This window comes from Salmo salar, chromosome 10 (assembly GCF_965601325.2).
Source record: "Salmo salar chromosome 10, fSalSal1, whole genome shotgun sequence".
Taxonomy (NCBI): domain Eukaryota; kingdom Metazoa; phylum Chordata; class Actinopteri; order Salmoniformes; family Salmonidae; genus Salmo; species Salmo salar.
Window position 1 is genome coordinate 77,012,601 of NC_138300.1, and position 21,163 is coordinate 77,033,763.

The window sequence follows — 21,163 nt, forward strand, 5'->3', positions numbered from 1 at the left end:
TGCGGGTAATACCGTATACCCCGGTATGGTACAGGAACTGTATGATCATCTGGATACCGCCCAACCCTAGTGTGTTCGTGTTTCTTGACCTTCACTCTGCAAGGCAGAATCTCTCACAGTTATAAGGCAGACTGGCTTTTTTTCTCTCTAGTCTATGGTCTGCTCTGACCTCCCCTTTAAAAGCCTGCACTGGAGCCGTATCCACAGTGTCTCAGGGTAGAGAATTGGTCATAAGTCTGAGAGTAGACGTTTTACTCCTACTCTTATGGCTAAAAATAAAAGCTATTCATGAAGCCCTTTTAGTCGTAAGAGTCCTACCTATTCAACAGATATTCAGGAGAGCTCGAGCTGTCCTAACCAGTTAGGTTACCAGCAGGTGTCTTGATGATTGGCAGAGAGTCAGTGGGTCCTGCTCCATAGACAGGCAATACTGTATGATTCAGTGCAATAGGCCCATCGCATTATTAAAAAAAAAAAGATTAGGCAAAGTGTTCATGTCAGGTGAAAATTATAGGCCGTTAAATGTTTTACCATTGCAACATTTGGTTCACCTTGGTTTTCTGTAGCGTGCTACAGAGTTCACAGCTGGCAATTCCTACTCACGATTGGTTATTCCCCATGATTGGCAACAACGTCACCACAATCTTTCCTTTACGTACCTCCAACTGCCCTGATTACGAGCCCAGTTCAACTTTTATGGGTTGATTTTACTCCTGGATCAGATTTTCTCTGAGCAGCGTTTTAATATCATCCTAAAACGTACTCTGAGCCAAGAGGTTTTTTGTTGTTGTCCTAAAACGGGTTTTAACAGGATTCCTAGGACCTTTTCTGAGACGCTTGATCTCCCCTTTAAACACCAAGCCCTGTAGAGACTGTTGGTGAATCACGGTAGTATTGCTACTATGGGGCCTGTGGCTCACCTTAATAACATTTTAATTGGATGACACTTAACCCCTGCCGCCAGGACAACTCCTCTATCAATCAGCTTGAATAAATTACCCTTTCCTTGGCACCGCAGAAGCTGAGGAGCCCTGCAGATTTACACAGACCCTCAGTGAATTGTAAATGAAAGAAAATTGGAAAGAAAGTGCCTTTAAAATCCATTTAATTATAATGTATAAAAACACACCGCTTTAGGTGATTGTGTCACAGCAAGTGCTTTGGATTTGGTTGTTTTAATTCTCAATACGCTGTTGGAACCTGAAGGGAAAGCTGAAGCGTGGTACTTTGAAAGCCCTCTGGAAATGAAGTGTACTAAATACTATTGCCCTGTGTTGGGGTTTGTCACCTTGGCAACCATAATTCAACTCCTCCACACTCCAGCCCGACAATTGTACAACACCATAGGCAAGTCAATAGTGCCTCATTTGCAAGGACACTTTATGGGATGTGAAAATTGGCTACTCTCATACCATTGAACTCATGCATCTAATGTCATCATTGTGGTGGACATCTGGCTTACTAAACCTGCGTTCCAATTTCTGTGATGATATGCCCAAACGTTTCTGAACGCAAGACCTCTCCTCTCCTCAGAGGGGGAACCTGACTGCTCTGCTGTGTGGAGAGGAGGGGCTGGTGCGCTCCCTGGAACAGTTCCTCCTACATGGCTTCAAGTCCTCCCGCTTATTCCAAAGGAGTGTGTTCATATGGGACTTTGTGGGTAAGTGGGTGTGTGTGTGCACGTGGACAGACTATGTGGATTGTAGTAATGTCAGTCCATATAACTTGTCTCAATCTAGTGGCTGGTTAGTACAAGTTCACTTTTACATTATTCATTGTTAGTGCAACACAGCATGATTCATCCAGTACAGTAAACAGCCTCATCTTTGCCTTCAAACAGTTCTTTTCTAGAACAGTACTTACACTTACTGAAATCATAGAACGACTTCTCAATTTGGCCGACTCCTTAGCTCAGATCCTTATTCCATAGTTATCCAAGGGTCATCCTTGCAATAGAAATAAAATTACTAGAATTCTAGTGTAGGAATAGTAATTATTTTTCTATGAACCCTGTCCTTCTAATGTGTTACCTGCTCTGCACCTCTCCCCCACAGAGAAGGTGGTGGTTTCCATGGAGATGGCAGATCAAATGGGTGACTTGCGGGGGTCAACGGAACTGTGTGACTCTCTGTGTCACTATGCCAATGCCATCAACGCCTCGCCGCGGAACATCGGCAAGGAGGGCAAGTTCCAGCTGCTGGTCTGCCTGGGAGTCAGGTGAGAGGTCAAAGTTGAAAGTTCAAACGGCAATGGAGATGGTAGGGGCCAGGAGGATGTAACGTCACATCACAAAACATTCAGATATACTGTAAATATATTTAGTATGTTAGGTTCTAATTTTCAGAGTTCAAACTCAACGGACGCTATGAAAGCTTAACCAAGTTTATTCTTCCCAGAGGGTCAATACAGCTGTATTAGACAAAAACCTTTTCACACAAGCACTGATATTTAACCCTTCCTCCAAGGCTGAGTGTCCACTTACACATCTGTACAAACATTGTCTTTACTGCTAGGCAGGACACTTAAGTGATACGGGCCATAAACTTTTCTTTCTTCCTTAATAACGTGACCTGAGCTGATCTCGAACCCCCCCCTCCTTCATCACGAATCCACGGTTCTCTCCCCTTATCAGTGCATGCCACATGTGATCGCTTTCCCTACACAGCACATTCCAAGCTTAATTGCACACACTATATACCTTCCTCCTACAGATAACTATTAACTTCTGGTGTAGACCCTCTAAACCTAAGCAATCAATATTTCAATAGGATACCTGATATAATGTAAACGTTATACCCTCTCTCCCTCAGTGACATGAATAAGTATATTTCATATTCTCAGAACCCAACAAGTAGAACAGATATGACTGTCATGCAGAATAGGGAATCATTTCAGCTCTGATCATCATATTTCTATCTGCGTGTTCAGAACGCTGCATCCCTCAGAATTAACCCCAGTTGAGACCCCACTTGTGCAGGTGGGACTTGGATAGATGCATTCGAACAAGGCCTTCTAATGAAAATCGGAACGTCACCCCTGCCCTCTGGTGGTTGTGTTAATTGTGTCAGAGTTACACACTTTCCCTCCCCCTGAAGCCCCTGAGCGCTCCTCAGACAGAGTGGCTTGCAGCAGGACTGGGCCCGTATCCACACAAAGTAGAAGATTGGTCGTATGTGCTGAGAATAAACATTTTACTCTTATGAGTAAAAATAAAAGCTTTAATCATAAGTCACCCCTAGTCGACAGATATTTAGGACACCTCATGAGCTGTCCTAACCAGTTAAGAGTTACCAGCACGTGTCTTGATAATAGAGAAATGCAGCGAGTCAGTGGTTCCTGCACCACATGTACTGTAATTTCCGGACTATTAAGCGCACCTGAATATAAGCCGCACCCACTGAATGAAACATTATTTTTTTTTTTGAACATAAATAAGCCGCACATGTCTATAAGCCGCAGGTGCCTACCGGTACATTGAAACAAATTAACTTTACACAGGCTTTAACGAAACACGGCTTGTAACAAAAATAAATAGGCTTTAACGAAACACGGCTTGTAACAAAAAATACAAAATTTGCAGTAAGCTTTAGTTGTCTTTTTGCACTGAGTCAATTCCTCACGCTGCTGTTTCCAACGTCTTATCGACTCATTAAGACCAAGCTCCCGTGCAGCAGCTCTATTTCCTTTTCCAACAGCCAGATCAATCGCCTTCAACTTGAAAGCTTTATCATATGCATTTCTCCGTGTCTTTGCCATGATGAGGGTGACAAAATGACTACCGTAATCAGAATGATGGGAAGTTTGAGAGCACTCGATTTAATCTAAACAGTAAACAAAAAAGTTGTTTGACCTTAACCCGTTCGGCAATTTCATTGGTCTAATGAAAGCTTCATGCCGCCAAAAAACTGAGCATGTCACAGAATGTGTTTTTTTGGAGAAAAAAAAAATTCAAGCGGGAAAAATCCATATATTAGCCACGTCATTGTTTAAGCCGCGAGGTTCAAAGCCTGGGAAAAAAGTTGCGGCTTATAGTCCGGAATTTACGGTAATTGCTTTGGAGTAGTTAAAAATAATGTTTTGATAATTCTATATGGTAGGCCGTCATTGTAAATAAGAATTCGTTCTTAACCGACTTGCCTAGTGAAATAAAGGTTAAATTAATACAACATTTAGAAAATGTCAACATTTTAAATACATCAATAACCTAGATGTGTATGCAACCTTTGACAATGATTTCACATGCTATACCTAAATACTTATAACAAATAGGCTAATAAATCAACATTTTGATTATTTAATTACATTTACATTACATTTACATTTAAGTCATTTAGCAGACGCTCTTATCCAGAGCGACTTACAAATTGGTGCATTCACCTTATGATATCCAGTGGAACAACCACTTTACAATTACCTACATTGTTATTTCAAGTTGTCCCTTTGGAGCGCAATATCACATTGTATGAGTTGGCTCAGAGTTTGCCTGGGCAGTCTTAACATCATCCTTAAACCTAGCTCTGAGCTTGGAGTTTTCTTTAGTCTTAAAACAGGTTTTATCAGGATTCCTAGGACCTTTTCTGAGAGGCTTTGTGGATACGGGCCCTGGTCTCCAAGGCCCAGGGGTGGCACTATACAGTTTTCACTGGGGGTAGGTAAGGAGTAGCTTGGTCCATGCATACGAGTGCTTGCAATATATGGTACATGCGTGTATGTGCAAGGGCTATTCTAGAGGGGGCTTCAGCACAGTCTTGCCCCTTCCTGGAGCTGCCAAGGCCTCACAGTCACCGACCTGACTCGTTTACATCACACAATGTTATTTCGGTGAGGATTTCGGACTGTAAGTGGTCTGAGGTGCTTTGTTTTGACATAGTACTCTCCTGTATATTGTATCTACATTTTCCTGAGATGGACCACCTAGCTAGTAAATTACCACTACTGGAAGAAGCATCAAATAAAACCCATATCAAATGAGCTCACTTAATTGATGCTGTTGAATTTTAAATAAAATGCCTAACTTGAATCTGAGGACCTAGTCAACAGCTCCGGGTACAAGTTGCCTCTATAGGCACAGATTTAGGATCAGCGTCCTCTCGCCAATTCCAATCCTTAACCATTATAGCATAAATGCAAAACTTTGCTTAGATCAGTTGCCTTAGGGCCACTTTGTCCTTATCAGAGTAATCACGGGGTGTATTTAGAGAGGTGGAACATTCAGAACATTGCAGATAGAAATGTAATGAATAGAGCTGACATGATCCCTCTATTTCACATGGTAGGCAATCAGATTTGTTTTACACAATGTCTGAACGTTAGGTAGCATTGCGCCCTCTTGAACAGGCCTGTGGAGAAAGTTATGATTTGACCTTTGACCCTCTGTGTTGGCAGGGACCAGCTGCTGCCCCAGTGGCTCCCCTTGTTGGCCGAGTCCCACCTGACGGCTCGTCTCTACGAGGAGTCGGCTTTGGTCCAGGACCGCGCCGCCGTCAACTCCCTCTCCCGCATCCTCCATACCCTCCACGAGTTCCCCATCACCCTGGAGACGGCCCTCATTAAGGGGGTTGACCTCTAACCCCACCGCCGCTGAGGACACTGGGATATGGAGTTTTACCCCTATTCACAGAATGCACAACGTACACAGGGTAGCAGGACCTCAACAGAGTCGAGTGACTGCTAGGGCTGGCACAATTACCGTATAACCGTGTAACTGACGGTTATGGATGAAGACTGTCATGAAAATAAAATCACCTTCATAACCATTTAAATTATGATCATGTTTTTTGGGGGGGTGGAATGAACAGCTGACGGGACGGCTGGGCATTTGTGCGGTTGCGTCGGTTTCTGCTGTAACATGGATTCTACAACGGTGAAACTTTGTTGCTCCTTGGTGAAACAAGCAGGATGTTGTAGCAAACTAGTATTCGGTTGCCTAGGCAACTCCCCCCTCCCTGCAGCAGCAGTCAGGAGAAAGAAAATGTGCGTCTTTAAAGCGGCAATCTGCGGTTGAAACGATAAAAAAAAAAGCGCCCCTGCTTTGGTATAAAGCTAAGGGATGGGGCTGGAGAAATGTAACCACTCTCAAATTCATAAACAGAGCTATGGATGCAAAGACTGACCATCCATGATGTCAGAATTATAGTTTTAACCATGTTTTAGGCTAAAGTGTTTGTTTAGAGTTACTTTGTTTACAAACATTGGAGTAAAACAAGCTTATATTTTAGGTTCTGATGGCGTATAACATTTGAACTAAATGAGGCATTTGTAAGTTATATTCTTCAAGAATCAATGGGTACATATCACTCAATCACAAGTCCCAAAATGAATGTAGCAACTGCAGATTGCCCCTTAAAAAAATTAAAAATCGATCATTTGTTTTGCTATTCATATGGTTATATAACGGTGACAGCGGTTATTTGGCTGACTAATTACCGTCATCCAAAATGACATGACCGTCACAGCCCTAACGACTGCCTCTCACTGTGTCCTCTTCTTCCTTTCTGCACCGATCTGAGAAGACTTGACAGTTGTAAGTAAGCAGTGTGGCACAAAGCTCGTCATTGGATCATCACCTCTTCAATCCCGTCCGATCTAGTGTAGAGGAAGGAAAGGAGACAGTGACAGGAAGTTACTTGAAGCCGAAGTCACACGAAGCAATCTGAATGCAATTTTTTTTATGCTTGCAACAAAGTCGCGTCTGGGTTGCCCAATGTGGCAACCCACAAAAATGGCCAGCAACTTAGTTGCATTGCAATCGCAAGTGCTAGAAATCGATCTTATTTCACAAACTGACTGTATGCAATGTCCAATCAGTGAGCTACAAGACTTGTCATATCGTTCTGTTCGGGACTCAGATGTCACTTGCAACCAGGGTTGGGTATGTTTCTTTCTAAATGTAATCTGTTAGTTACTAGTTACCTGTCCAAAATGTAAGGGTAAAATAACTTGGATTACCCAAACTCCATAATGTAATCTGATTACTTTCTCGCTGATTAAAGTTATATGTATTTTATTTTTTTATCCGATTACATGTAATAAATTACTCCCCATGCAACCCTGCTTGCAACTTACGTCTACAACAGAAATTGCGTCCTAATTGCTTTGTGCGACACAGGCTTTAGACTATTGAGACACAGCCAGCAGGGCTGGTCAAAACTAGACAGCTGAACTCTCATGAAAAGAGGAAGTTATTTGTGGGTGGTGTCTGGGAGGGGAAGGAACCCAGAAACAAGCCACTGCCAACCGGCAGCTTCTGCAGGCCTATATTGCCACAGCACAGCAGGCCTACTGCCTTGTCCACTAAAGAAGTCAATGTCATACATACTGTACATACACACAGAAGAAAACAACATGTTTTCTTCTTTCTTTTCCTCTTATGCTTATCTACACTGTGATCTGTCTCTAGGAGGAGTGAGGCGGAGTGATTCCCTTTTACTCAACCAGCTTTGATGTCTCAGCTCACACCGTGAAGAACAAGGGAGGAGAAAAGAGAAAAGAGTTGTGGTGGTAGTGATGGTCATGAACTTTGACCTGCCCACCAGGCCTACTTTGAATCCTATTGCTGTTATGCTTTCCCTGGGAATATAAACCTGACAAATGCATGCATGGCCATATCAGGGGTGTATTCACTAGGAACCAAACGGGCCGAAACGAGGAGGGACGAACTTGTCCAATAAACGCTAATTTCCGCTACCGTTTTCAATGGTATGCACTAATGAATACACCCCTGTTTTTCTCTCTCTGTGGTGTATTCTCTAGACACAGTTTTTCTGCCTGCCAATCATGTGTATTTTTATGGCATTGTGAATGGATTAATTTAGGATAGTTACTCTGCTCAAAAGCTGGTGTACATGTTTGTCCTCCAAATCTTGGTAACACTTTGTAATATCTTTCATGAAAAAAAAAACATCAAATGCTTTATAAAGTATCAATGTTATAAAATATTATGCTTATAATGGCTTACAAATAACACTTACATTTATAAATTGTTTAGTAATGGCCTCCCGAGTGGCGCGGTGGTCTAAGGTACTGCATTGCAGTGCTAGCTGTGCCACTAGAGATCCTGGTTTGAGTCCAGGCTCTGTCCCAGCCGGCCATGAGCGGGAGACCCATGGGGCGGCGCACAATTGGCCCAGCATTGGCCGGGTTAGGGGAGGGTTTGGCTGGCAGGGATGTTCTTGTCCCATTGCACTCTAGTGACTCCTGTGGCGGGCTGGGTGCAAAGCACGCTTCTGAGTTAAGCAGGCATTGTGTCAAGAAGCAGTGATGTTCGGCTGGGTTATGTTTCGGAGGATGCACGGCTCTCCACCTTCGCCTCTTCCAAGTCTGTACGGGAGTTGCAGAGATGGGACAAGACTGTAACTACCAATTGGATACCACGAGATTGGGGAGAAAAAGGGGTAAACAAATATATTAAAATGTTTATGAATGCCTATTCATGAAAGTTGATATAAAGTGTTACCAAAAACTCATGTAATTTTCTCTTGAAATTGTCTCTGTGCAACAGTTGCCTAGTCCTGTACATTGGAAGTTTTATTTTACCTACTGAAGCCATAAGCGGCACGACTCTTAATGTTCCCTGACTTATTGATCTGTGTTGTTCGATTCACTGTTTGCCTCCGGGGTCATTCTGGTTTTGCTGACAAATATAGGTTAGTGAAATATTGAAAATGGTCTTGTGTTAAATGAACATTTTGTTCACACAGCTTTTTTTTTTTTTACTGTGAATGTTTGTTTATTTGAACGTCGCCTAGTAAATAGTTGTCAGTCATCCAATGTTACAATATACATTGTTACTTACAATAGACTTGTGAAAACAATCGGTCAACAAGTAGAAAAGTGTTTTCTGCATTTTCTGATCGTAATATCATGTTGCTTATTTAATCGTAATTGCTAGGTCAAAACACTGAGTACAGAAATAAGCTTCATATTGTATTGATATTACATGCGCTTTTTTTGTTGACAAGGTCCCAAGATACTGTCTCGTGCGCTGTCCTGCAAGCACTATCCTTAGTCAAAGCCACAATGTCCAAGTCTACTAATATTACCTGAAAATAGATATTAGGGTAAGCAATAATGTATTATTGTTACTTTGAATATTTATGAAACGTGTCATTAAAGATTAAAGTCTAAGATAAACTATTTGCTTTGTTTGTCAGGTGATATGATTCCATAAGATAAGACTCCATAAGATAAATAGCCATATGCAAGGACACTATAGCTGAGTTACAGTAATAGGCAATTAAGAAATGTCTGAGAATGGAATTACATTGTAAAATGTATGGATTCACATAAGGCATAAAGCTTAAGTTACAAAGCATTAACAAGCATTACAAGGCATCATTCTAAGCATGGTCAGAGAGAGAGAGAGAGAGAGAGAGCTAGAGAGAGAGAAAAAGATAGCATGGCTTTTGCCCATAGGTCATGGGAGAGGAAGAGGGAAGAGAGTGTAGGTATCTCACCACAGCAAGTCAAGAACAAAAGGAAAAGAACAATGAATCTTACACCCTTTTTATAAGCATCTCATTTGTTGACCAATAGTTTTACTGTAAAGTTAATCTCTAATTAGATATCAGACATACATGATGTAATCACAAAAGAACCTCTGCTTCTCAGAGGTGTGACAATGGGGGTTGGGGAGATCAACACAGAAAAGGCTGAATTCCTGAAAAGAAAAAATATTTTGCATAGAGTGTAGATAAATGTAAGAGTCACTTCGGGGGCTGCCCTACAACAGTACAGATGCAAACCGGTAAAAACGTTGTGCAGGTGAGTTGGAAACCAAAAGGGCTTATATGAAAACCCCACCACAAAAATGCAATATAAGTACAAGAAAGGTATGCTCAATCAGATAAGCAAAGCATACTAATTATTATTTGTGTATGTTTACTCAGTAAACACATTTACTCAGTAAACATGAAAATATATGTTCGTGCTGGTGTGAGTTAGACTACATGGAGGGGGTTAAATCAAATCAAATTTGTCATATGCTTCGTGAACAACATGTGTAGACTAACAGTGAAATGCTTACTTCAACAATGCAAAAACGTAAAAAATAAAATAAAATAAAAAAATAATAAGGAATAAATACACAATGAGTAAGATAGCTTGGCTATGTACAAGGGGTACCAGTACCGAGTTAATGTGCAGGGGTACGAGGTACAGTTGAAGTCGGAAGTTTACATACACCTTAGCCAAATACATTTAAACTCAGTTTTTCACAATTCCTGACATTTAATCCAAGTAAAAATTCCCTGTCTTAGGTCAGTTAGGATCACCACTTTATTTTTAGAATGTGAAATGTCAGAATAATAGTAGAGAGAATTATTTATTTATTTCAGCTTTAATTTCTTTCATCACATTCCCAGTGGGTCAGAAGTTTACATACACTCAATTGGTATTTGGTAGCATTGCCATTCAATTGTTTAACTTGGGTCAAACGATTCGGGTAGCCTTCCACAAGCTTCCCACAATAAGTTGGGTGAATTTTGGCCCATTCCTCCTGACAGAGCTGGTGTAACTGAGTCAGGTTTGTAGGCCTCCTTGCTCGCACATGCTTTTTCAGTTCTGCCCACAAATTGTCTATAAGATTGAGGTCAGGGCTTTGTGATGGCCACTCCAATACCTTGACTTTGTTGTCCTTAAGCAATTTTGCCACAACTGTGGAACTATGCTTGGGGTCATTGTCCATTTTGAAGACCCATTTGCGACCAAGCTTTAACTTCCTGACTGATGTCTTGAGATGTTGCTTCGATATATCCACATAATTTTCAATTCCTCATGATGCCATCTATTTTGTGAAGTGTACCAGTCCCTCCTGCAGCAAAGCACCCCCACAACATGATGCTGCCCCTCCCGTGCTTCCCGGTTGGGATGGTGTTCTTTGGCTTGCAAGCCTCCCCCTTTTACCTCCAAACATAACAATGGTCATTATGGCCAAACAGTTGTATTTTTGTTTCATCAGACCAGAGGACATTTCGCCAAAAAGTACCATCTTTGTCCCCATGTGCAGTTGCAAACCGTAGTCTGGCTTTTTTATAGCGGTTTTGGAGCTGTGGCTTCTTCCTTGCTGAGCGGCCTTTCAGGTTATGTCGATATAGGACTCGTTTTACTGTGGATATAGATACTTTTGTACCCATTTCCTCCAGCATCTTCACAAGGTCCTTTGCTGTTGTTCTGGGATTGATTTTCACTTTTCGCACCAAAGTACGTTCATCTCTAGGAGACAGAAGGAGTCTCCTTCCTAAGCGGTATGATGGCTGCGTGGTCCCATGGTGTTTATACTTGCGTACTATTGTTTGTACAGATGAACGTGGTACCTTCAGGCGTTTGGAAATTGCTCCCAAGTATGAACCAGACTTGTGGAGGTCTACAATTTTCTTTCTGAGGTCTTGGCTGATTTCTTTTGATTTTCCCATGATGTCAAGCAAAGAGGCACTGAGTTTGAAGGTAGGCCTTGAAATACATCCACAGGTACACCTCCAATTGACTCAAATGATGTCAACTAGCCTATCAGAAGCTTCTAAAGCCATGACATATTTTTCTGGAATTTTCCAAGCTGTTTAAAGACACAGTCAACTTTGTGTATGTAAACTTCTGACCCACTGGAATTGTGATACAGTGAATTATAAGTGAAATAATCTGTCTGTAAAAAAATGTCTTGTGTCATGCACAAAGTAGATGTCCTAACCGACTTGCCAAAACTATAGTTTGTTAACAAGAAATTTGTGGAGTGGTTGAAAACGAGTTTGAATGACTCCAACCTAGGTGTATGTAAACTTCCGACTTCAACTGTATATAGTTTGCACCACCAATATTTACATGCTAAAATCACCTCTGCTTTTACTCAAGTATGACAATTGGGTACCTTTTCCACCACTGGAAAGTGGTCAAAAATGTCAGAATAAAGTATACCTGTTTTAGCCACATTACTCAAAGAATTTGTAAAAAATATTATCAATAAGGGTGGCAGATGAACTGGTCACTCTTATGGGCTTGTAGATGAGGGGATATGCCTCTACAGGATCGGTGGGTCCCCCGTGGGACGGTTGAGCTAACGTAGGCTAATGCGATTAGCATGAGTTTGTAAGTAACAAGAACAATTCCCAGGACATAGACATATCTGATATTGGCAGAATGCTTAAATTATTGTTAATCTACCTGCACTGTCCAATTTACAGTAGCTATTACAGTGAAAGAATACCATGCTATTGTTTGAGGAGAGTGCACAGTTATGAACTTGAAAAGTTATTAATAAACCAATTAGGCACATTTGGGCAGTCTTGATACAACAGTTTGAACAGAAATGCAATGGTTCTTTGGATCAGTCTAAAACTTTGTACATACACTGCTGCCATCTAGTGGCCAAAATCTAAATTGCGCCTGGGCTGGAATAATATATTATGGCCTTTCTCTTGCATTTCAAAGATGATTGTACAACAACAACAAAAATACCAAAAAAACACGTTTTTTTTCTTTGTATTATCTTTTACCAGATCTAATGTGTTATATTCTCCTACATTCATTTTACATTTCCACAAACTTCAAAGTGTTTCCTTTCAAATGGTATCAAGAATATGCATATCCTTGCTTCAGGTCCTGAGCTACAGGCAGTTAGAGTTGGGTATGTCATTTTAGGAGAACATTTTTTGAAAGGGCCGGATCCTTAAGAGGTTTTTAAATAGCTGGAGTAAAAATAAGTTGTGTATTTTTTTTAAATTACTGCACTTTTGGAACTAGGAACACAAGCGTTTCGCTACACCCGCATACCAATACAATTTGATTTTGATTTGATAAAAAGTCAGATGTCAGTGAGTGGTTCTCACTTTGAAATAAATGTATGTTGGAGTTACACAGCTACACGAGTCCTTGTCCACTAAACGAGACCTAGTCCAGTTACTAATGTTTTGTTATAACGGCCATTACTCAAGCGACTGCATTTTAACAAGCCATCTGGCGTTCCATAGTAAAAGATTGTCTCCGCCTCTTTGCTTACATTCTTCAACGTGCCATAGCAACGAAAGACGAGCCCCCTGTTCCCGCGCAATGTTCCCATCCTTATAACGCCAGCAGAGCGCAAACGCTATGAAACGTCAGCCGTTTATGCAAATCAGGTTGATTGAAGAAAATCAGAAAATGGAGGCGTGGATGGAGCGCAGGCGCACTGAGTCCACAACTACCAAGTCCCATACACAGCGAGCTAGACATCAACACGAGAGAACGGTATCCGATGCTGTGGAATTGTGAAGAGTAGTTAGGCTACATTGTAACGACTCGTGTTCAAGGTTATTACTTTGTATCAGCTACGTTCGACTTGCATTTAAGGTAAGGATTGTGTTGGCTATTGTTCAGGTCGAGGCTTCTCAAAATGTGCAACATTTTTTTGTGTCAGTTTGCTTGGCTATTGTAGGCTTCAAAACAAGCAAGCTCCGAGTTGTTTTGGCCACTTGAGAAGGCGAACAATTAACGATTTTCACAGTTCGAGAAACAGAATTAATTGGCCTATAAGCCTAGCCTATTTATTCGTTTAACCTTTTTAAAAATATATATATACCGGATTTAATAGGCTAGTTTAAATGGGAATGAAACGATTGCAGCAATATGCCTGTTTGTTGACTTCTGATGGTGAACTAAATAAACACAGTCTGCAACATATCAAAAATGGGTGAACAGCAGATTTAGGCCTACTCATTTTATCCTCTTTATTTCGAGTTATATAGTCTCTTCCCGATTAATTCATTTTTAGTTGTGATTCTTAATAGGTGGATTCCTGAGCCTTTCGTGTACACTTAGTTTGCGATGTTGAAATGTGCATGTTCCGCTATTTATTCGACTGCTTACTGAAGTAAGTAATACCCAAGTTCGAGACCCCATCATGCCTGCCTTCCTACCCGAGATGGTGCGCTTTCAACACGCGGGCGATTGCTCTGTCAACACGGATGCATCTATCACAAAACAAGTAGTAGCCTAACCAAATGATAGCCACGAACTGAAAATCATAGCAAGATTAAACCACACTTTTAAAATAATTTATGTAGACCTACGTTGTCACAGTTAAAAGCCGAAGCTTTGAACTTCGTGCGCATTTGGTGTTTGGAGTTGCACTGGCCAGTGACGCGACGTCGCCTGAATAACAATGTGTAGCCTAAAGATCACATTACACGACTATTCCAAAGCCAAATTGTCTCGCTTTAGAGAGGACTATGTTCTTTTTATGTAAACAGTTTGATAATGCGGTTGTGTCAATGACATAATCGAGTTTATGGACTCAGACGGTGGGTTGAAACGTTCAGTTAAAATGGGTGCGCATATGAGGCTGTTCTTGTGCCATGCTTCCTCGTGTAAGTGGGCGGGGGACGTATCGATTTACAGTAGTCTTTCTTCGGTGCTAAGGTTGTTTTTCCATCACGACCGACTCATTTCGTTTTTAAACATAGGTCGTTTTTAATGACAAACGATGTTAGTCGGTTTTACAACTTCAAAATCCTAAATATTACGCGCATAATAGCACATCACAAGCTCCATTCCTCCCTCACACACACACACACACACCTCCTGGCCCCCTCCTCCACCCCCCCCCCCCCCCCCACGGGCCCCCTCCTCCACACACACACCCCCTGGCCTCCTCCTCCACACACACACACACCCCCTGGCCTCCTCCTCCACACACACACACACCCCCTGGCCTCCTCCTCCACACACACACACACCCCCTGGCCTCCTCCTCCACACACACACACCCCCCTGGCCTCCTCCTCCACACACACACACCCCCCTGGCCTCCTCCTCCACACACACACCCCCTGGCCTCCACACACACACCCCCTCTCCGCCTTTGAAGTCTGTTGCCATGTAGAGTTACGTCACGTACTGTATTATCCTGCTACTGTCTGGTTGTGCCACTGCACTGTCAAGAGACCCGAAGGACTGCCACTTATATGGCAAAACAAGTAGACTGTAGGGGGCGCGGCTCACGGTTTTGCCGCATGATTATTTTGAAGGCTTCCACGCATCGTGATAGGGTTTGCATGGCAACATAATATATCCTTCTCCTTTAAATGCAAATGAGAAATAACCCGTTCTTCCACATTTTCTTCACATTTCTTGCACCACGAGGTATTGACACAAGCAGCAGGTCAGATAAACTTAGCTTAGGCCTTGGTTATTTCATTTACTGCGTCGGTGCGTCTGTGTCTTTTAGCGTCAAACCAGAGTTTACAATTTTGTCCTAGCTAAGGATATGTAATATTTGGCCATATCGCTGCGGCAGCTATGCAATGCAAATCTCCGAAGACGATAAGAGCGCGGCAGCAGGGTGACATTATCTGTATGACACGCAGACAGACAGCTGACCTATATTCGCTCCTTTTGGGTCAGGGCATGGCAAGATGCTCACTTTCATCTGCTGCGCGTTATTATTTTTCACCTTTATTTAACGCGCGAGACATCTGAAAAGTATTGCATGTCTATCAACCATTATTACAATAGTTAGCCTATACGGAGGGAAAAAAAGATTGAAATTACCTGTTGTTCCGCTGGTTGGTACACAGGCTGAATCTTTTGCAAATAAATCACTTTTGAACAAAATTGACCATAACCATATCTTATTATAGACCATTCCCTTTCATAATGATTTGTACAATTTTTTTTTATTTTTTTTATTTTTATTAAACTGCAAATGCCTTTGCTGTTTTGTGTTTTTGAAAACAGATGTTTGGCTTTCACAAGCCAAAGATGTACCGGAGTTTAGACGGATGTTGCATCTGCCGCGCCAAGTCCTCCAGCTCACGCTTCACCGACAGCAAGCGGTACGAGAATGACTTCACGAGCTGTTTCGGGTAAGCAAGGATTTCTGGCAGTTACCGCGCCCTTATAGCAGATTTCGACATCTATGCATTCTTGCAAAAGTAGAATGACTGCAGGCGTTGTAAAACATAAAAAAAAAAAGAAAAGCTGAGCAGTCAATAAAATATCACACATTGACTTCTGTTTCCATAGCACTCAGTGCATAATTATGCATGGGGCCTGTGCAGCAAATCGGTGGACTGCAGCCTCCAAAACACACTCTGAAAATTAACAAAATATTATTATCCCTAATGAGTGGACAGCTACATGTGAATTACTGTAAAATGGTCAGAAATTGTGTTCCTCCTGGTAAGCTAAATGTAATGTCATTGTGAACATCCATAATATTTACATTGTTCACATGGTCCTGCTTAACCCATATTTCACATGTTTTCCCCACATGTAGATTATGTGAAACTCGGTCTGGAGAAATCTGCAATGCCTGTGTACTCCTGGTGAAACGATGTAAGAAACTCCCAGTGGGGTCTAAGAAAAACTGGAATCACGTAAGCTCCACGTTTTTTTTTGTCTACATCTGCTCCTCACTACTCACCTGCCTGTTGGAAATGGTTAAGAAGGAAAAAAAGTTATGGGAGTGCCTCTCTTCACTTCTCTCTTCACTTTCTTATATCCTATCCTAGGTGGTTGATGCCCGAGGAGGCCCCAGCCTAAAGATTTCCTCCAGGCCAAAGAAACGGAAGTCCCTCTCCAAGAGAGCCATGCCGATCCAGATCAGCCGACTGCAGAAAGAGCTAAAGAGGAACAGTAAGTCCTGTTCAGTGCCCCATAAACATATTAAGGTTTGACCACTTTTAGATCCGTTTTGCTAATTCAGTAATAGATCAATGCAACAGTAAGACCCAATCTCAGTGCTTTTCAGATGTTGAGGCACTGAGTCAGACAATATTTATTTTCATTTCACAAGTACCTTTATAACGTAGCCTAAATTTGTGCATAATCCGGAAGGTTGAGATTTAAACATTGTGCGACATCACCAAACTTAACATACTCCTTCAGTCTATCCAATGATGTACACTACAGTATAGCCTTCTACATCTATGGTTCTACCTCCAGACTCTGATGCCCACAGCACCACGTCCAGTGCCTCCCCGGCCCAGTCTCCCAGCTACAGCAACCCTTCAGATGAGGGCTCCGACACGGAGCTCTCCCCAGGCTCCAGCCGCTCCCCTGTCTTCTCCTTCCTGGACCTCACCTACTGGAAGAGGTAAGGCCGCAGTCCCCTCCAATCAAAACACTGTGTCTGTAATATCCAGCCTGGAAGTGTCCTTGTTCATTTTCACCAGATGCTTTGGTACTCGGATAAGAGAGAAATAGAAAGAAAAAAAGGAAACACGAGCCATCTAAGACTTTGTATTTTATATGCACGTATGCATTCGTCGCTATAACAATAATTTACCAAATCTTGTATGGTCGCATAAACTATCAGTATTACATGAATAATCCCATGTTCCTTTGCTCCTCCTCCAGGCAAAAGGTGTGTTGTGGGATCATCTACAAGGGCCGCTTTGGGGAGGTGCTCATCGACCCTCACCTCTTCAAGCCCTGCTGCCGCAAGAAACGGCAACAGCAGCAGCAGGAGCTGGAGGAGGAAGAAGAAGAAGAAGAGGAGGAGGTTGAGGAGGAGGTTGTGGAAGAGGTAGAAGTGGCGGAGGAGGTGGTGGTGAGGAAGGAAGATGAGGAGGTGAGGTCAAACAGCCAGGAAAGCTCAGAGAGTCCTCAGCTACAGGTCATCATGACAACATCTCAGACCAAAGAGGAGGTTGAGGAGGAAGACTGGCGATATTGCACCACAGTGTGAGCATCTTTGAGGAAGCCTACGGAGTGCTTCTGGTTTACAAGCTCTTACAAGAAGTTACCGCTGATTGCCTTTAGTCAGCGAGCAGCTGAATCCCGTCATTTTGTTTGTTTGGTAACTTATAGACTGACTGAGGCATATGGACTAGTTTTTCCCAATTCATCTGGTCTTGTTGTACTTAGTATTGTCCTGGGTTCGTCTTCATTAGGCTTGGGCATGCAACGGAAAATGTTTGAAAAGGTTTTGCAACGGAAAATGAGCATTTATTATTGGACAAGTCCATGTAGTCCACTCCGTGTTGCAAATCCATTTTCTTCCGTTTGGTGCCTTATGAACACAACCCAGATGTTCGGAAACCTCTCTTGGTGTTTTTCTCCTTGACATAAAATGCTGTAGTTTTGACTGATCGGCAGAATACCTTAATTAACAGGTTACAGCCGTACAGTAGCACTTGTATTATTGTGAAACAAATTCACATTCACACTATTTATCTATTCTGTATATATGGCCTGTATGTATTTCTATATGGGCCGCGGTCGAGAGCCTGTTCACAGCACCAACAGCCAATACACCAGCCTTAATTTAGTGAGGGAAGGCAGTGCTAGTGTTTTGTCAGTGTTGGTACTTAGGGATGATATTAAGGGAAAATGTTCAAATTGAAACTTCATATTCATCATCTCCAGCACCACACCAACATCAGTGTGTAAACTGTGTTTCTTTGTTTTATGTACTCAAAAAGATGCACACCAGAAAATATAATATTATTCATTATCTGGTGTGCATCATGTAATTTTTAACCAATTATGAGTTAGTACTTTTGACCAGATAATGCTCCTGCTCAGACGTTGCATGCATCAACCAATGGTTGCGTGCCATTCTAGCAACTGTGACATCGACTAGCAGATCGCTGTAACATAGGTGGTCCTGTGTGGCTCAATTGGTAGAGCAAGGTGCTTACAATAGCAAATATCATGGGTTCGATTCCCACTGGGGCCACCCACATATAAAAGCGTCTGCTAAATGGCATATGTATAATATGATTATGTGGTTAGCTGATACGTAAAATACCTATCCAGGTGTAAGATCTGGCAGGTGTCAACAACGCCTGGGCAGAGGAATGCGTCCAATTTCAAACGTGTTTCCCGAATGATGTCCTCATCCTTTTGTTACAACAAAATATAGAAATGGGCTGTTTTTTATATACAGTATGTTGATGTTTGGGTGGTGGAGATGACTATGAAGTTGAAAATGGTGAAATGTCCCTTTTTGTAAGGCAATAGTTAGTGCTAGATAGGTAGTTTGAGTTTTCTCCTGCTTATTATGTTAACGTTTGCAATGGAGGCCTACGGTTATCAAAATGAAGTAAAGCAACACTAGTGTGCTTTGCATAAATGCCGAAGAAAAAACCCTTCTCATCCAAAAGAGCTGTAGATCAGATGCATGTGTCAAATAAGCTATTTCATGGCCTTAAAAGCATATTACTCTTATTTTAAATCTTGCTCTTATTTTCCAGACCCAATGCCCCAAAGTATTTTTTATTTATATATTATATAAAAAAATGTCTTCACCATATTATAAATCAGCAAATACAATAGTAACCTGTTCAGATCGTGAACTATTCCTCCTGGAGGCCAATCTGGATACCTTTTTTTGTTTATTACTGTCAATAATGGGACATGATTATGTCATTACCACACACAGTGGATCTACTTCAACAACTTCGACCTGCATTGAAATAACCCACATGAGCACAACTTGATCTGTTGTCAAAACCAGTGGGTTTTTTTTTATTCTGGGGAATTGTTATTTTCTTTTCTTTTATATTCTATTTTTCTTTTGTCGGCAGGACTTCCGTATAATTTAAACTTCATGATACATATGTCAATTCTATTGATCGTTATTTAATTATTTTATACTTTTGAGGACTTACTATCATGTTCAAACTTAGGATTCATCATTACTTGGTTAGTTAAGCAACTACGATATACTAGCCTACATTGTCAAACAAAAACCAAAGCACACTTAAATTCATTCAATTTCAAATGCAAAACAGGTTATTTAGGCATTTTATTTGTAAATTGAGTGGTATAAGAAGGACACTAAAATCAGTTTTTAATTATCCATACTATAGGGAAGATTGTATGTATGTATATGGACATATTTCAATGGGGGTTGAGGGCTTTCTAATTAAATGTTAATTTATTTCATATTGACTCGGTACTGGTACTTCCTGTATACTGTTATAGCTATGTTATTTTCTACTCCCTATATACAGCCATGTTTATTTTATTTGTTATTTACTGTATTTATTCCTCATCACTATTTAATTTTTTTTCTTATATTTTATCTCTGCATTGTTGGAAAAGGATCCATAAATAAGCATTTCACTGTTCGTTTGCACATGTTGTCTGCGAAGTATGTGACTAATAAACTTCGATTTTGTATTTGTGCATTTTCCCCATGTGACTATTCTGATGCTGGTTTCTCACTATGTAATAACTTAGATTTCACATTTAAAGTTTGTTAGTTCTGTGATATGGTTAGCATTTAATGTTGTTCTTAAGCAATCAGTCTAGTCTGAAATTCACAATTAACAGTATTTGTGAATTATTGGGGAAAATACTCATTTTTATTTGATCAACATTAATGTGTAGTAATTTATTCTGTAATATACTGTACAAGAATCTGATTGGACCTGTATCTTTGTATCAGGTATCCAGCCTGTTGAACTATGAACTTCAGTGATTTTTTTTTTTTTTGAGGTAGCCTATATTCCAATTTTACTTTCCTCTCATCTTTGCCCTGTAATGTTGCATATGACCTGCAAGTTGAATCTTCGCTTTAGTGCTTCATGCATGTATTGTAGCTATGCAATTGCATTTATTTACCAAGTTAGATCTAGACAAAGCAATGTTTTGTGTTTTATACATGATGTACTTTTTTTGTACTAGTCTTTCAATAAAAGTAATTTGTGATTTTGAGTCAGAATCTTCTGTTTTGCTAAAAACCTTGGACTTTTATCCTGTTTTGGGGTAGTTTATAACCACTCCCAAGTAAAGCGTCCTCCCTCCCGGACAAAGCTGGGCCAATTGTGAGTCACCCTATGGGACTCCCGGCTGGTTGTGACACAGCCTGGGATCAAACCCGGGTCTGTAGTTAGGCCTAAAGCACTGCGATGCAGTACATTCAGGCGTTTGGACATTTTTTCAGGTGATGTGTGTGTGACGTAGTGTACATAAAAATACCTTTTGCTGTAAAATTCCAATATAGGCTACTGAAAAAAATAAAAATACTAGTTAAATGGGCTTTAATCTTTTCAATTCTACTGATGGTGTGGTCACAAATATATTGAGTTGTATAGCGAATGTGCCAACTCTACCAAACAATTGGCAGATATAGCCCACATGAGATTATGGACAAAAGAGCAAGATTGACAAAAAAAAACAAATGGCAGCCAATAATCGATCATGTCACCAGAATATGACCCTCTATTTATTGGAAAGGCTCATC

At 41.1% G+C, this 21,163-nt stretch overlaps 2 protein-coding genes across 4 annotated transcripts in view; both read left to right on the top strand.

Annotated features, from left to right (window-relative positions):
- Positions 1-9,135, top strand: part of LOC106561058 (DENN domain-containing protein 5B) — a 50,716-nt gene extending 41,581 nt beyond the window's left edge. The window contains exons 19-22 of one of the 2 annotated variants that reach the window (XR_006756994.1): positions 1,534-1,660; positions 2,055-2,217; positions 5,386-6,871; positions 7,400-9,135. Coding sequence is in view for 1 of the 2 variants with exons in the window: in XM_014124664.2 (XP_013980139.2) it covers positions 1,534-1,660; positions 2,055-2,217; positions 5,386-5,569 (474 nt within the window). In the remaining variant the exon portion in view is untranslated. Of the gene's footprint in view, positions 1-1,533; positions 1,661-2,054; positions 2,218-5,385 lie in introns of both variants that reach the window. The other variant, XM_014124664.2, reaches the window with a different exon arrangement.
- A 3,999-nt stretch (positions 9,136-13,134) lies between these two features.
- LOC106561069 (SIN3-HDAC complex-associated factor) lies at positions 13,135-20,628 on the top strand. Of its 2 annotated transcripts, none has more exons than XM_014124688.3 (6): positions 13,135-13,317; positions 15,703-15,830; positions 16,244-16,343; positions 16,479-16,602; positions 16,912-17,062; positions 17,326-20,628. In XM_014124688.3, exons 2-6 carry the CDS (start codon positions 15,703-15,705, stop codon positions 17,654-17,656), a joined length of 834 nt encoding a protein of 277 aa, XP_013980163.1. In that variant the 5' UTR covers positions 13,135-13,317; the 3' UTR covers positions 17,657-20,628. The 2 variants fall into 2 exon arrangements, with proteins under 2 accessions (XP_013980163.1, XP_013980164.1); XM_014124689.3 differs by lacking the exon at positions 13,135-13,317 and adding an exon at positions 15,101-15,530.
- The last annotated feature ends 535 nt before the right edge of the window (positions 20,629-21,163 follow it).